General features: G+C 38.2%; 2 protein-coding genes across 2 annotated transcripts; both read left to right on the top strand.

Annotated features, from left to right (window-relative positions):
- The first annotated feature begins 834 nt into the window (after nt 1–834).
- Nucleotides 835–5129, top strand: LOC114463472 (SUZ domain-containing protein 1-like). Its single transcript, XM_028447033.1, has 4 exons — nt 835–1264; nt 1501–1550; nt 2776–3045; nt 3137–5129. Exons 1-4 carry the CDS (start codon nt 1214–1216, stop codon nt 3246–3248), a joined length of 483 nt encoding a protein of 160 aa, XP_028302834.1. The 5' UTR covers nt 835–1213; the 3' UTR covers nt 3249–5129.
- A 1417-nt stretch (nt 5130–6546) lies between these two features.
- On the top strand, nt 6547–13578 carry necap2 (NECAP endocytosis associated 2). Its single transcript, XM_028447004.1, has 8 exons — nt 6547–6740; nt 8565–8665; nt 9853–9957; nt 10212–10293; nt 10404–10512; nt 11294–11417; nt 12558–12642; nt 12764–13578. Exons 1-8 carry the CDS (start codon nt 6646–6648, stop codon nt 12807–12809), a joined length of 747 nt encoding a protein of 248 aa, XP_028302805.1. The 5' UTR covers nt 6547–6645; the 3' UTR covers nt 12810–13578.
- The last annotated feature ends 673 nt before the right edge of the window (nt 13579–14251 follow it).

Genomic DNA, 14251 nt, shown 5'->3' on the forward strand with positions numbered 1-14251 from the left:
CCAAAAAAATACATTCTCAATGAAGACAATACAGTGTATAAAATTATATACAGTTAAAATAATATTGAATAATTTTATGAGTTAATGTCATTAATCATCAATACCCTCTGTTAGAAATAACAATTCATTGTTTTATTTTTTATTTTTTAAAGCTACAGGGAGCCTTTGCAAAGAGTCAAAGAGTCACATGAGGCTCCAGAGCCACAGGTTGCTGACCCCTGGCATAGAGCATGGCAGCCTGTTCAGGATGCATTTTTAATTTCACCCTGAGTAAGTTGGGAAAGAAATTAGATGATTAAAAAGTACTAGAGTATTAATTGATTAAAACATGACAATAAGATTAATGCAATTTTAATAAATCTAGAGTTTTTTCAATCTCATATATTTATTCTAATATTTTGTTCATTTATTTAACTTTAAACTAATAAATACGAAATTAAATCAAACAAAGTCCGAATTTGTGCATTTCAAATTCATATTTTCATGAAGCCAAAAGAACATTTAAATCAAGGATATACACACGCACACGCTTTTTCCAATTTTTTTCCCAAGTGTGTTTTTGTTTTCCATATACTCATTCAAATGTATTAAAGCTCATTCCCGCTACTAAAAAAAAAAGTTAAATAATAAAAATCTAAGCCATAATTATGAGATACTAAGGCATAATTAACAGATAGTATCTCATGTTTCTAAAGAGTATCTTTTTTTTCTTTTTTTTGACGGGAACGGGCTTCCAAAATATTACTCTTTTGAGACATCTATGATAAAGTAAAATTAAAATAAATAAAAAATTTAAAAAAAATAAATCTCTCATTGACGTCACTTCCTCTCCCGGTGTTAGCTGTTAAACTTGGGACTTGTAGCCTTAGCTCTAAGTCGAGGCGAACACAGCTGTGAACAATTTTAAATGATCTACGCTTTATACATGTATTACGACTGATCGAGTGTCAGCTGTTGCTTTTAAGTCGTTGACTTCGGTGTGACGTTAAATTTAAAGTGAGCCGTCCAGAAAGGACTGCCCTGAGCTACTGTAGCAGGCTGAGGCTAACGCAGCAGCTAAGGCAAGGGTCGTGGATTTCCAGCAGCAAACCCCGACACTGAGATCCTTCTGCGTGTCTGTGCGAAAGCTGCCTACCCTCTGATGACCTCGGCCCGGGTCGGACTCAGCTAACCGGGCGGAGGCAGGCAGGCAGCCAGCAAAGCCCTGTTGGACATGGACGATGAGGAGGTAGCAGAGAGCTGGGAAGAGGCAGCAGACAGCGGGGTGAGAAAAACCACACGTTGTGCTTAATAATGCTCTGATTGGTGTTACTGGGACAAGTCAAACACATGCTGCTGAATGCCACACTGTTCAGTTGTTGTCTGTCATGAAACCTGTCTGTCTACCTGCTGTGTTTCATACGATAACTGTAATCTGTTACCAACCATTCTACGTCTTTGTGTTATTGTTTGATAAAGAAATTAAAATAAAGTTTGTTTAATGTATGTATTTCACCCTAGGAAATAGAAAGAAGACTTGAAGCAAAACTGAAAATAAGCCAGGAAGCAAAGTAAGTGTCCAGAAAATCACGTCTGTAGTAAATAAATATGGTTGAAAATTGGCTGTGGCTATCCGTACGTAATACGTGTCAATTGACCGGCAGTCTATTCGTACGCAGCGCCCCTCGTTGGTCAGTTTAGGTCACGTGATAGATGCACCACGTGACTTTAAGTTCTGTCAGTTTTATTTGAGCTCATATTTGTTTTTAGCTACCCTGCTAACCCTTTTATTTTAACCCTGACCCAGGAAATACCCTAAAATGTTTATTTTTTCATATAACATATTTTTAAAGGTGTTGTTTGCCGCTTTAAATATGTTAAAATGAAAAAAGACTGCCGTATCACATACTCGAGACACTTCCTTGAAAATTACTTTAAATTCAAAACAGCTTTATTGGCATGACAAACAAATGCCAGAGTAAGTGTGACACAGAACAGTGTACACACACACAAATAATAAATATTATTTTAAAATGGTAACATTTGTGTTTTGCAAAAGAATATAATAAGAATAGGGGTTCACTATATTTTCAGACCAAAATTTCCATATTAGCGCTGGGCAATATATTGAAATTCAAGATTGATCAAGTTTTCTTTTTTGGCGATACAAAGACAATGTTGCCTATATTGAGATATATCTGTATATTTTTTAACTTGTTTTTATTCATACTATCACACAGTACAAATTACATCATAGAAAGTATTCAATATTAATCATAGAACACAGTCAAACAGTGTCCTTTCTATATTTATGAAATACATATTTTATGTTATTTTGTATTAGGGGTCGCTGCGATCGCTCTTTCTCAGAACAGCATGAAAAGAACAGATTAATTTCTATGTGTCTCTTAACCCAGACCTTCCCCTAAACAAGCCACACTACCAAACTCACTCACACGTGCTGTCCCTTAGAGGAGAAAAAGGCACATATTATGTTTGTTAATAAATGTGCCTGTGTGGCATTTTTCACCAGCAAATTTAACCCAGAATTGTCTTTCTGGTATGACTATTGAGATTTATATCACCATTTTGAGAAAAAAAAGGAGTTTTGGTCCATATCGCCCAGCCCTAATCCATACACACACACACACACGTGTCCGGTTATACAAGTACATGCAAACATGCATGTACACAAAAACTTGCGTACGTATACATACATGCATGGGCAGACTATTTATATGTACATAAATGTGGTGAGACTCTATGGTGGCTGACTTTCTTTATTTTTCTCTACAGGAAATCTGTTTTAAAATCCAGGAGTTCACCTGTGCGAACTGCGATTGTGATCCAGGACGAGTCTTTACCTGCAGCTCCACCACCTCAAATTCGAATCCTGAAGCGACCCACGAATAACGGCACTAGTGGAAACGCTGCATCCTCTGCTCGTCCCTCTCAGCAAACTAAGTCTTTGGCTCAGCGGGAAGCGGAGTACGCAGAAGCCCGGAGAAGGATTTTGGGTAGTGCTTCTTCAGAGGAAACCCCTCAGGACAATCCATCCCCGGATAGGTAAAAAAAAACATCACTGGCAAAGCAAAGTGCTTTGAAGACAGGATTTACTGATGTATACATTTTTAATGTTGATATTTTTTATTTGCAGAGCTGCTCGTCCTACCGCACACCAACCGCCAGACTCAGTTCGTCCAAACAATAACGTTATCCGCCAGCCCACTGGTCCAGATGGGAGCTCAGGCTTCAAACTTTGCCGATAAACGTGAGCCGCCTGCTGCAAAGAGAAACCTTCACCGGAGATGTGGATTTGTGACATTTAACAAGTGTGTGAAAAGAGTAGAATCACGGGGTAACGTGACACTTGACAAAATAGGGAAATATGAGATGTTAGCCGCCTGACTTTGCTTAACTTCTCCAGCTGTTGTGCTCGGCTTACTGGTTTTGTCTTTGCCACATGCCTTGTTTTCTCCCTCTGTGGAATGAGCTGGAAGTGTTCGGCCACATAATAGAAATGCTCTTTAATTCCACAGTGCAAACAGGCAATTTGCCTCACATCGCTATACACTGTGATACTCAGAAGTACCGTGAGGTACCGTATGATTGGATGGCCCAGGCTGTTCAGGAAAGCGGGTGCTGGTGCAGGGGTCACCCCAAGTAGATGAGCTGGCCCTATGGTACAAGCGTCCACTGGGAAGCTGCTGTCGGCCAAGTGGTTTGGAGATGACTACGTATGCGGCAGAAAATTAGATGGTAGAATGTTGTTCTCAGCTTCATGCTGGCCAGTGATGTGTTTTCTTTTGGTGGTTAACCTCTGTAGTCTTGGATAGTGTAATTCTTGGTCCAAAGCTCTCCTTTTGGCATGGGTGTCCCTTAGAGGAAAGCCCAGTGGACACACAACCTTTGGCCATAAATCATTGATCTGAAGGACAGTGACAATATATATTTTTCCCCCAGCAATAACAATGAAACAACTCCCTTTTTTTAAGATAAGTATTCCCTAAAAAGAAAAAGCTGGTTTTATTTTCTTTGAAGATTTTTATAAAAGTTGACATAGTTACTCAGTGTGTGTGTTTTTTTTTTTTGTTGTTTTTTTTTAATGAGCATATTGTGGCAGAATTTTAGGTAACATATTACATCAGGAGTGTTTAAACTTGGTCATGAAGGGCTGCCGTCTTGCAGATTTGAAATGTTTCCCTTTTTCAGCATACCTGAATCCAACAAGGCTGTAACAACGCCTCTTAATGAGGTGCATACGGCAGTTAAGCCAGTCCAAGTTGGACAGCATTCAGGACAGCAGCCCTCCAGGACCAGAGCAGGAGACGTCTGTATTAGAGAGTTAAAATGTAGCTTTTGCTAACAATCCACCTGTGCCGTCTTCTATCAAATTGGCTAGACTTGTAACCAGAAATGTCATCGTCTTTTTGTGTTGCCATGCTGTCGTCACAAACTTTTCTAATGTGTCTTTGAAGCAGATGAATCGTATCTGCCAAACAAAGACCACTTTTGGTGCTTTTGCATTAGTTGCAGTGCATTGAATAACATGATAAATCATAATGTTTTAAAATTTGGCCAAAATGTTTTTCATACTCCATGTAATGAGGGATTTTATCTCCCCCTTCATGACCATAAAATACACTTCTGGGGTCAAGAGTTTTACTGAACTCAATACAATGCACAAGATGACCAGCCTTTTTGATCAGTGCCCTTTAAAGAGTTGAAGCCAAAATCAGCAGACAGGTTTTTGATGTATGTCATTCTGTGATGGGTTTGTTTTTTTTGTTTTTTTAAACAGGGATTTTGTTATCTTGAAAACCAAACCATAACATCAGTTGTTTATTGTAAATCCAAGTATGACACCAAATATAAAGGTTTCAGGAAAATGCATTTAATCAAGTTTAAAGTTTTAAAGGTTATTTACTGGATACAACCGTTCTCTAGTTTCTCAAAACACGGTTTAATCCAACCAAAATAAATTTGTGATTTAAATCACCACACAGTATATTATTATCCTCTCATCTCATTATAACATGTAGTCACTAACATCTGCCTGTTGGGTTCAAAACGTCTTCATTTTCATTGTTAAAATGTTTAAAATTACGAAGGACATTTGGATACCCTTTAATAAACACACTGAAATACAACTTGATGTGTTTGTTTTTAATGCCAACCCGTTCTGATATGATTTTTGCACATTTCTGAAAATTGGTTTAATTTCCTCTTGTGTTTTTAAAGCATGTAGAGTATTTTTGCCAAATGTATTTGCTGGCCTGCCTTCACACCCATTCTTTTTTTTTTTTTTTTTGTTTGAACACTTTATGAAGATTTTCACATGATACAAAAAAAACATTGTAGTAGTCATAAATTTAACCTGTCAATGAAAAAACAAAGAATAAAATGGAATATAACGAAAAATAAAAACGTCTTAATATGAGTTACATACTTGTACATTACTGTTTATACAATTGTTATAACTCCACTTGCTACTGAGTAGCATTGTAAGTACAATATAACCATTCAGTGGCAGAGCTTATCAAATGTTTATTTCCAATGTATCTTCCACATAGCTAAGAAAAGGTTGCCAAATTTCAAAGATCCTATTAGGTCTATCTTTCAAAGTGTCTATTTTTTTCTATTCTCATGAAATGAATAATGTCTTTAATCCACTGAGTGTGATGCTTCGCACCCATTCTTAACCCAACGTCTTTAATTATGTCAGCATACCTCCTGGCCACTAGAGGGCCCCCAACCTGGCAACCCCACTTGCATGTTAACTGCTGTGCATTGCGCGCATTAAAACTGGAATCGCCTACTACTCTTAAACATGTTCATAAAAGATTCCTTACCCCTTTAGCACCGAAAGAATATCTGTAATATTACTTGAATATCTGCAAAAGTCACGTTTTTATATTAGCTCTGTCTGCTAGCATAGCATCTCTTCTTCGCTGCTAGAATAAATGCATGCCAACCGATCACTGGGCTACCACCGCCCTCTGCTGGTCAACACAAATATCTGGTGTAAATACAGTGCTCTGACTAAAATGGATATCTATTATGAAATAACTAATAGCTGTTGTAGACTTGTCAATCACTAAAGCGTCTAGTTTCCTGGTTTTACCCCTTGGCCATATTTGCACTTTTTTATTTATGTTAATTTATTTTACTTTTAAATGTGACCAGCAATGGTTTGTTTTAAAATAAAATCAGGATATTAGGGTTGGGGCTAAAATAAAAGGATTAGCAGGGTAGCTAAAAATAAATATGAGCTAAAATACAACTAACAGAACTTTAAGTCACGTGGTGCACCTATCGCTTGACCTAAATTGGCCAATGAGGGGTGCTGGGTACATGCGTAGAGCGGCCGTGGCTATCCATAGCCACGGCCTATTTAATTTTATCTTCATTGCACAATTTTTCGGGTGTCTTGGGTTTTTCTGCGTGTAGCCTTCTGTTGTCTTTTCATTGCACTCTCTATAGAGCTGACATGTCATCACTGCGGCATGAGTAAAGAATCTCTACTGTCTCTACCCGCATGGTGCCCTCCAGGCCTGTGGGGGCGCTGTTTGAATTCAGCTCAGCGGATCCTTTCTGGACTGTCTCCACCGAGCTCTATGTTGAAAGTCGGAAGTAGTTTATGTTATAGAGTGAAACTTTGACAAAATGGCAGAAGACAACAGTTACGAGTCAATGCTCTGCGTGAAACCCGAGGTTCACGTTTACCGTATCCCACCGCGGGCCTCGAACCGTGGATACCGGTAAGGCTGTAACGTTTGACGGCGTCAGCAGGTTGTTATGACCGTGCGTCCATTATCGGACAACACGGTGTCGTGATGTCAGTCTGCTCTGCTGTCAAACGTAACCGCATGTTAATATATCTAAAAACACTTCTCATTTTCACTACAAAGTGTGTGTTTGTATTGTGGATCAGAGACGGGTAACTTTCATCACAGCGAGGACCAAAACATCCAAGGGCCAAATTCATGTCACTATTTAGGGAAATGACCAGTCTGGACATTAATACAGGAAATAACAAAGTGCTTCAGGGGTTTTCAGAGTTTTTGTTGCTTTGTGTTTTTCTGGAGTCATTATATGTGATTGTGTTGTCATATTGTCTGTTTCTAAAATCATTTGAGGTGTTTTTGTAGTCATTTACCCAGATTTTGGGGTCATTTTGTTTTTCATTTTGTGTATTTTTTTTTAATAGTCTTTTTGCTTGTCTTTGTAGTTTTTGTTTGTATTTCTTGAGTCATTTAGTGTATATGTGTGTTAATGTGGTCTTTCTGTCTTTTATGTGTGTTTTTGGAGTAATTTTTTGAATTCTTATTGTTTGTGTTGTTGTTTTCTTTGTTCTTTTTATTTATACATTTTGGAGTCATTTTGTCCTTGTTTTTACACATTTTATTTATTTTTTAATTGTATTGTGCTTTTGTGTGTTTTCAGACTTAGTTGAGTGTTTTTTCTTGTTGATGTCTGTGTTCTTGTTCTCTTTTTCTCTGTTTTTGTCTGTATTTGTTTCACTAAACAAATATATAGGAGCGAGATTAAGTTTTAAAACGGTTCATGAAAATGTTTTCTACCACTTAGATTTGTGTAGTGCTTTATTTACATACACCTCAAACATGCTGGCAAAGGTAAACTACATCTGTAGCCACGGCTGTTCTCTGAGAAAAATGTGGCTACAGTTTATGCACAAAATAATCATAAATAATAGTGATTATTTCCTTACTATTATCGTGTCTGAGTTTACCATGTTAACATGATGTTGTAGGATATATGTGTCATACTCAAGGGCAGGCTCTGGGGCCAAATCTGGCCCTTTAGAGCATCCATTTCGGCCTGTGGGAGAAAGTCAAAATGACAGAGAAAACATGAATTATTGTGTGAATGACAATATTTGCAGGGGCTCACAGTTTTCCTTTTTCCTTTTATATTTTGAAACCTCAAAATTCTTACAAAATCTTTAAATTTTCCTCAAATAATTACACAATATTTTCCTTGATGAAATAGAATTTAAATAGAATTAATTTGACACACCTACTGTAGCAGCTGTGAACTTTAGCGTTCATTTAGATTTAAATCATTAATTGTTTCATATGTGGGATATTTCTTTGTTTTATTTGGATTTTTAAAAAAATACTTAAAAAAATTATTTTGGCATTAGTACTGAACGATTTTGGAAAATAATCTAATTGAGATTTTTTTTTTTTTTCCCTCTACATTGCAATTGCGATTTAATATGCAATTATTTTTCCAAGGGCCTCTTGTCATGTGTTATTTTTTTGAATGAACACAAGCAATAAATCAATCTGTTTCATAATAATAAAAAAAATCTGATTTATTTAAACTTTAAATACATATACAATACAAATCTGTGGCTTTAGCTCTTCAACATATTTAACTAACTTCACGTTTCATGAAACATGTAAACATGTGGACTGCACTTCTCAAGCACTCTCTGAACTTAACAGGACAGTACAAGACAGGACAAGGGAGAAAAAAAAATGGCAGCCTTTGCGATTAGATAATCGTGTTTTATGATATTCACCTCCATGTGGACTCAGTGTTTGTGCTTCCTCTAGGGCTGCCGACTGGAAGCTAGATGAACCGGCATGGAGCGGGAGAATGAAAATCACAGCTAAAGGCAAGATGGCATTCATCAAGTTGGAGGACAAAAACACAGGTAAACAAGGACGGACATGGATTTGTTAGAAAATGAGTCGTCAAAACACACAAAAGGCCTGTTGAATGTCCCACATACAGAACACACACTTCAGCCTATATCCCAGAGTCCCTGTAAGTTCCCACAACAGTCTTTTTCATGACAGTATTAATAAAAACAATAGTAATGAATCTGACACGCCTGCATTTCTACTTCATGTATTTTCTCTTACTGGATAAAACGGTATTTACTGGTGTTCATTAACGTGGCGAAAATGTCTTCACTTGCCGGCTTTTTTTTTCCAGTTTGTTGTTTTTTTTTTTGTGGTGGGGCTAGATAACAAAAATGAATCAAATTAATACAGACTTTGTAATGAATTAATCTAAAAATAATCGCATAACAATATTTGACACGAGAAGCCATGTTTTTTCAATGGAAATGTATTTTGGTATATGATTGAAACAATGAAAACAAATGAGCTTAAACAACACATTTTGTTTATTATTTTCATCACTGAGTGTGAACATAATGTGCAATGTGAATAAACAATATTATGATTGCATTGTCCACAAAGCACAAACTTCAATTTTAGTAAGCTATGTTCATCATGGTTTTCCAGATTTATCGTGAACTTTCCAAAACAAATTAGCTTTTGTGTATTCAAATAAAAATCAGCGCTTAGTACGGAACATTCCAGAGAAGTGGAAACTGCAGATTGCAAAACAGTTGGAAATAAACAAACCAACTTCTGAAGCTGTGTTGTCATCTGTGCATCAGTATTATGGGTGTACTGGGAACTCATGCATTGAGATGTTCTGCATTGTTTGGAGTAAAAAATAAAATTTAACTGTGTTATTTGTCTGTAATTTATTAATTGCAATTAACACATTTAAGTCCCAGCCCTAATATTTTTCTTACACACAATAAGAGGCATTTATTTGTCAGTTGAAATAGATTGACAGAATATGTTTACAGTAGAAAAAGCTGTAGGTATACTTGTGTAATGTACAGTGGTTGTACTTGTCTGTATGTGTGTGTATATATATATATATATATATATATATATATATATATAGTTGGAGTGATATAATGTTTAGCTTGTCATTGCAAAAAATGCTTTTGGTAAACCAGTAACCTTGGTGACCATTGGGTGTGTGTGTTATCCTCCACAGTAATGCAGAGTTTAATGCTGGTTCTTGTTTGTGCAGGAGAGCTGTATGCACAGGCTCCAGTGGAACAGTATCCTGGCTGCGTAGTGGAAGCAGTCACAGACTCCAGCAGATATTTTGTGATTCGGATAGAGGACGGCAATGGTAAGGCCACAATAAGTCGGAATGATCCCAGCCCTGTCTGGGTTTATATCTTGGTTCCATGTTCATTGTATTCAGCTTTTTTTTTCCTTTCGGTTCACATCTACCAATGAAAAAATGTTTATGTTCTGACTCTTTGATCTTTTTGGGGTTTCTTTTGCTTGCACATGCTGTCTAGCTCTGTCACAAATACCAGCTGCAAGCCTTTTTATTTATTTATTTATTTATTTATTTATTTATGCCCTTGTGTTTCAAAGGTCGTCATGCTTTTATTGGTCTTGGTTTTGCTGATCGTGGAGACTCCTTTGATTTTAATGTGGCTTTACAAGATCATTTTAAGTGAGTTTTTTTTAACCTTTTGTCACATGATGATGATCTTCCTTCATATTTTACAATGAGGAGTGGTGCAGCCAGTCGTTGGTGATAATTGCTGTTTTTAAACCTTAAAGGTGGGTGAAGCAGGAAGGCGAGCTGGCAAAACTGGAAACAACACAGAGCTCTGTGCCCAAACTGGACCTCAGCTTCAAAGAAGGACAGACCATCAAAATCAGTATTGGGGTGAGCACTGGGCACCGATGAGACCAGTGTACAGGAAAGATGGAGCCACTGGTTTTGTTCATGAATTAGACAAGATGGCTGTGTTTGTAATGGCACACTCTGCACTATGCACTACAAACTCAATGAGTACATACGGTCTGCTATATACTATACGTATGATTAGGATGATGACCGTTCCCACTGAAGTGTACTTCCAATTTTCCCAAGATGCATTTTGAACTTAAGATAACAACCTGAAGCACACTGAGGCTAAATATCTCTGTTGATTCGTCACTTTTGAAAGTTCTGAAAACATTTTAAGTGAGAAAGTGATGAAGTAGAATATCAACATGTGGTCATTTGATCGATAAAACTCACAGAAACACATTTCATGCCAACTTTTCAGAGATTTTAGGAGACCCACCATTGTGCTACTGACCAAACCTCTGGTTAACTTCAAAACAAGAGCCCTATTTACAAAAGCTTTAAAAACTAATGGAAGATAAGAAAATATGCTTTTGTTTTGTTATGTTTGATTTTTTTAGCTTGAAGCCGGTCCCAGGATGATTTTATGTTCCGCTTGCAATGCATCATGGGGCGGTTGAGTATGACTAGTGTGCCAACTGTGCATACTTCAAAAATGTCCCAGTATAGTATACATCCCGGTATTTCTTGAGTACTCGATCTTTCCATACTATCTATTGTGAACACACTCCATACTCATTGTGACGTCAGACGTAGTATGAGTTGTACATTAGTATGCCATTTTGAACATAGTCAATGTCTCTCTTGAATGCCATAGAACATCAAGAAGAAGGAAGCAGGAGCAAGGCCTCGGCCAATGGGAGGGGGTCTACTCCCTCCTCCTCCTGGAACAAAGGCTGGAGCCGTCCTCCCACCCACACAGCCGGTGCAGACTAATGCCGGTGATTAACAAACTTTTCGGAAACACTTTACTTGAAGTTTTATACGTAAGGCTGACATTATCTGTCATTAGCATCAATGAGGTGTCATAAAGGCTGTCATTAAAGAGTAATTAAACCCCAAACCACTTTTTTCTGCTAAATACAAATGTATTTGGATATGAAGTAGTGCTGTTGATTGATCCTGGTACAAATCTCAACATTTTAGTCAAAGTATTTCAGTTTGCCATATGTTGTTGTAAAAGGTCAGAGTGACTGCCCTCTATGGGTTGAAAAGCTATTATAATTGATTTTTGCTGTTGGTTCAGAACAAGATTGTGATGTTTTGGGACCATGTTGAGGTAAAAACAAGCATCGTTAGCCCTGCCCCTTTTATAAAAACTAGCACCTGTGGGCTGGATTGAGAGAAGACTGAATAGAGAGGTATATTCAGTAATGGGTAGCTAGTTAGCATAGCATAGATTGCTCATTGGAGATTTCATAGTATAGACTAGGCGTGTCTTAACTGCTCCAGGAGCCCCGGCCATAATCGAGGCATTTTTTTTAATTTCCCTCCTGGTGACAGATCAGGAACAAGCAGGGGTTTAGTTACGTTTTTTTTTTTTTTAAATCGGGCTTTCGCCTTTAATTGGCCATGTAATGTTAGTACATTATTGGAATTTGTCTTCTGCACTTAACCCATCCCTGAGGAGCAGTCGGCAGCCATTTTGCGGCGCCTGGGGAGCAGTTCGGGGTTAAGGGACTTGCTCAACATCCCACAGTGACGGCCCCGGTGAGGCTTGAACCGGCAACCCTCCGATTACAAGCGTCCTTAACCACTAGGCCACCACTCACAAGTATTGTTCGCTAAATTATGACACCTTTGGAGCTATGTTGGCATTTTTTGGGTTAGGTGGAGGGATCTAGTGGGGTTGGGGTAACGAAGGGTTAGGAGTTAGGGTAACAATTGACACTTAATGACCGCCTTCATGACACTTTATTCATGCTAATGACAGCGAAATGTCAGCCTTTATTTATACAGCTTCAAGTAAAGTGTTATCAACTTTTCTAATGAATTACACATTTTTGGAATAACAGCACAATGCCAGCAGTGCTGATGGTCACATTCAAATACTAATGTCCACATCTTCCCTCCAAACACAGCCCCTTTATTAGACTTGGGCTCTTCCGTCCCAGCAGCACAGCCCAGTGCCGACATGTGGGGAGATTTCACATCTGCAGGCTCCAAGTAAGTAGATCAGAAGTTTTTGTTGGTTTCACGTTCACCTCCTGTTGCCATCAGTCAATTCCAGCCATCTTTGTGGTTTGATTTTCATTTCTCATGCCATGCCCTCCCATGTGCTCCACAGCTCCAGTAGCGATCCTGTCACGTCAGGATGGGTGCAGTTTAGTTGAGTCATGAAATGAAGTGCACACACACTCTGGTTTCTTACATTCCCCCCGGACAGAAGGATTGTTGCTCAGAGAAAGGAAGGAGAGCAGCTGGTGTTAGGCTCCACTGGCTCACTCACTGCATACGGAGTCTAGCTGGTATTCCAGCACACTCTGGAGGAACAAACTATTAACCTTCTTCATATTTTCTGCCATCACACCAATTTTGTATTTCAACTATGCAGTAGAGAGGCAACTACTAAACTTGAAAGCACAGGTGAACGGAAAGGTGGTCTTGTCACACTAACCTTTGTTTCTAGCAGTTGATTGTTAATCAGAGCAGAACTGATCTAGATTTTGTACTCGGCTTCACAAACACTAGTGCAGCTCATCCTATAATGGAGCAACACTATTGGGAGTTGAGCTGTGAAGCATCTTTGGTTTTTTTCTCCTTCTGTTTGAGACTATTTGTTTTCCTTTCTTTCTTGTTTGTTGGTAAATTATTCAAAGCTTTATTGATATTTGATAAATAGTCAGACAGGGGTTTATATAACTTAATCAAAATGATGAATCTCTGCATAGGAAAACCAATCCATCATGCCATTTTGTTATCATGTTTTATTTGTCATGCCTTTCTTTTCCCCCTCTGTTTTTCACTTTTAAATGTCTTTTACCCAGCTCATTTTCCCTACTGCTTGTTAAACGTTGCTTTAAGGGTTGAAGTGCCTTCCTGGAAAAAAGATTTTAAAAGTTGAATATGAACCTTGTGTAAATAAACAGTATATTTCATTGACCTGTGGTGGGTTTTTTTTTAAGTATTGAATGACCTTCTGTACATACTTATGGGTGTCTGCTGGGGACTGTGCCAACTAACATCTGAGGGGTATTCCATAAAGGAGGGTTAACAAACTCTGGGTCTATCCATAAACTCTGGGTCAACATACCCAGCGATGGGAAACTCTGGGTATCTGATTCCATTACAGCTGGTAGGAAGTGGGTCAATCAACCCTGAGTATGTAAACCTTGGGATACTTAAGTGCACGCACGCGACAAAAAGCCATCATCAATGGATCAGAGATATACTCGAGCTGTCATGGCAACCACCCGGAATAGAGTGATTTATTCACCCTAATGGGTAAAATAAGCCGGTGTTTAAGTGTAATTAGTTACACTTTTTGGTCGCTTCATCACTTTATTGCTTCAGTGACATGACGAGCGGGGAATAATATGAATAAAATGTGTCTGAGGAGACGTGGCAGCAGCATAGGATGGCTGCATAGAGAGCCCTCCCGTTACACTGGATATAAAGACCGTGACTGCTGCTTGATATCGCATCATTTATATTGATTTTTAAGGTAATATTGTCGCCAGAGTTATCTCAACGTCCTAAAAAATGTCATAAATGAATTCCTGAAGTGGGACGCAAACCCGTGACCCATTGTTTCCAAGAGCAGCATCACAAGTCA

The sequence above is a fragment of the Gouania willdenowi genome, chromosome 5, assembly GCF_900634775.1.
Source record: "Gouania willdenowi chromosome 5, fGouWil2.1, whole genome shotgun sequence".
NCBI classification, from domain to species: Eukaryota; Metazoa; Chordata; class Actinopteri; order Blenniiformes; family Gobiesocidae; genus Gouania; species Gouania willdenowi.

Excerpts from the sequence above, each read along its gene's own strand:
- LOC114463472 (XM_028447033.1), top strand. The coding sequence starts at position 1,214 with ATGGACGATGAGGAGGTAGCAGAGAGCTGGGAAGAGGCAGCAGACAGC. Across the intron at positions 1,551-2,775 it reads AAAATAAGCCAGGAAGCAAA|GAAATCTGTTTTAAAATCCA; the intron begins GTAAGTGTCCAG and ends TTTTCTCTACAG. Across the intron at positions 3,046-3,136 it reads GACAATCCATCCCCGGATAG|AGCTGCTCGTCCTACCGCAC; the intron begins GTAAAAAAAAAC and ends TTTTATTTGCAG.
- necap2 (XM_028447004.1), top strand. The coding sequence starts at position 6,646 with ATGGCAGAAGACAACAGTTACGAGTCAATGCTCTGCGTGAAACCCGAG. Across the intron at positions 9,958-10,211 it reads TCGGATAGAGGACGGCAATG|GTCGTCATGCTTTTATTGGT; the intron begins GTAAGGCCACAA and ends TGTGTTTCAAAG. Across the intron at positions 11,418-12,557 it reads GCCGGTGCAGACTAATGCCG|CCCCTTTATTAGACTTGGGC; the intron begins GTGATTAACAAA and ends CTCCAAACACAG.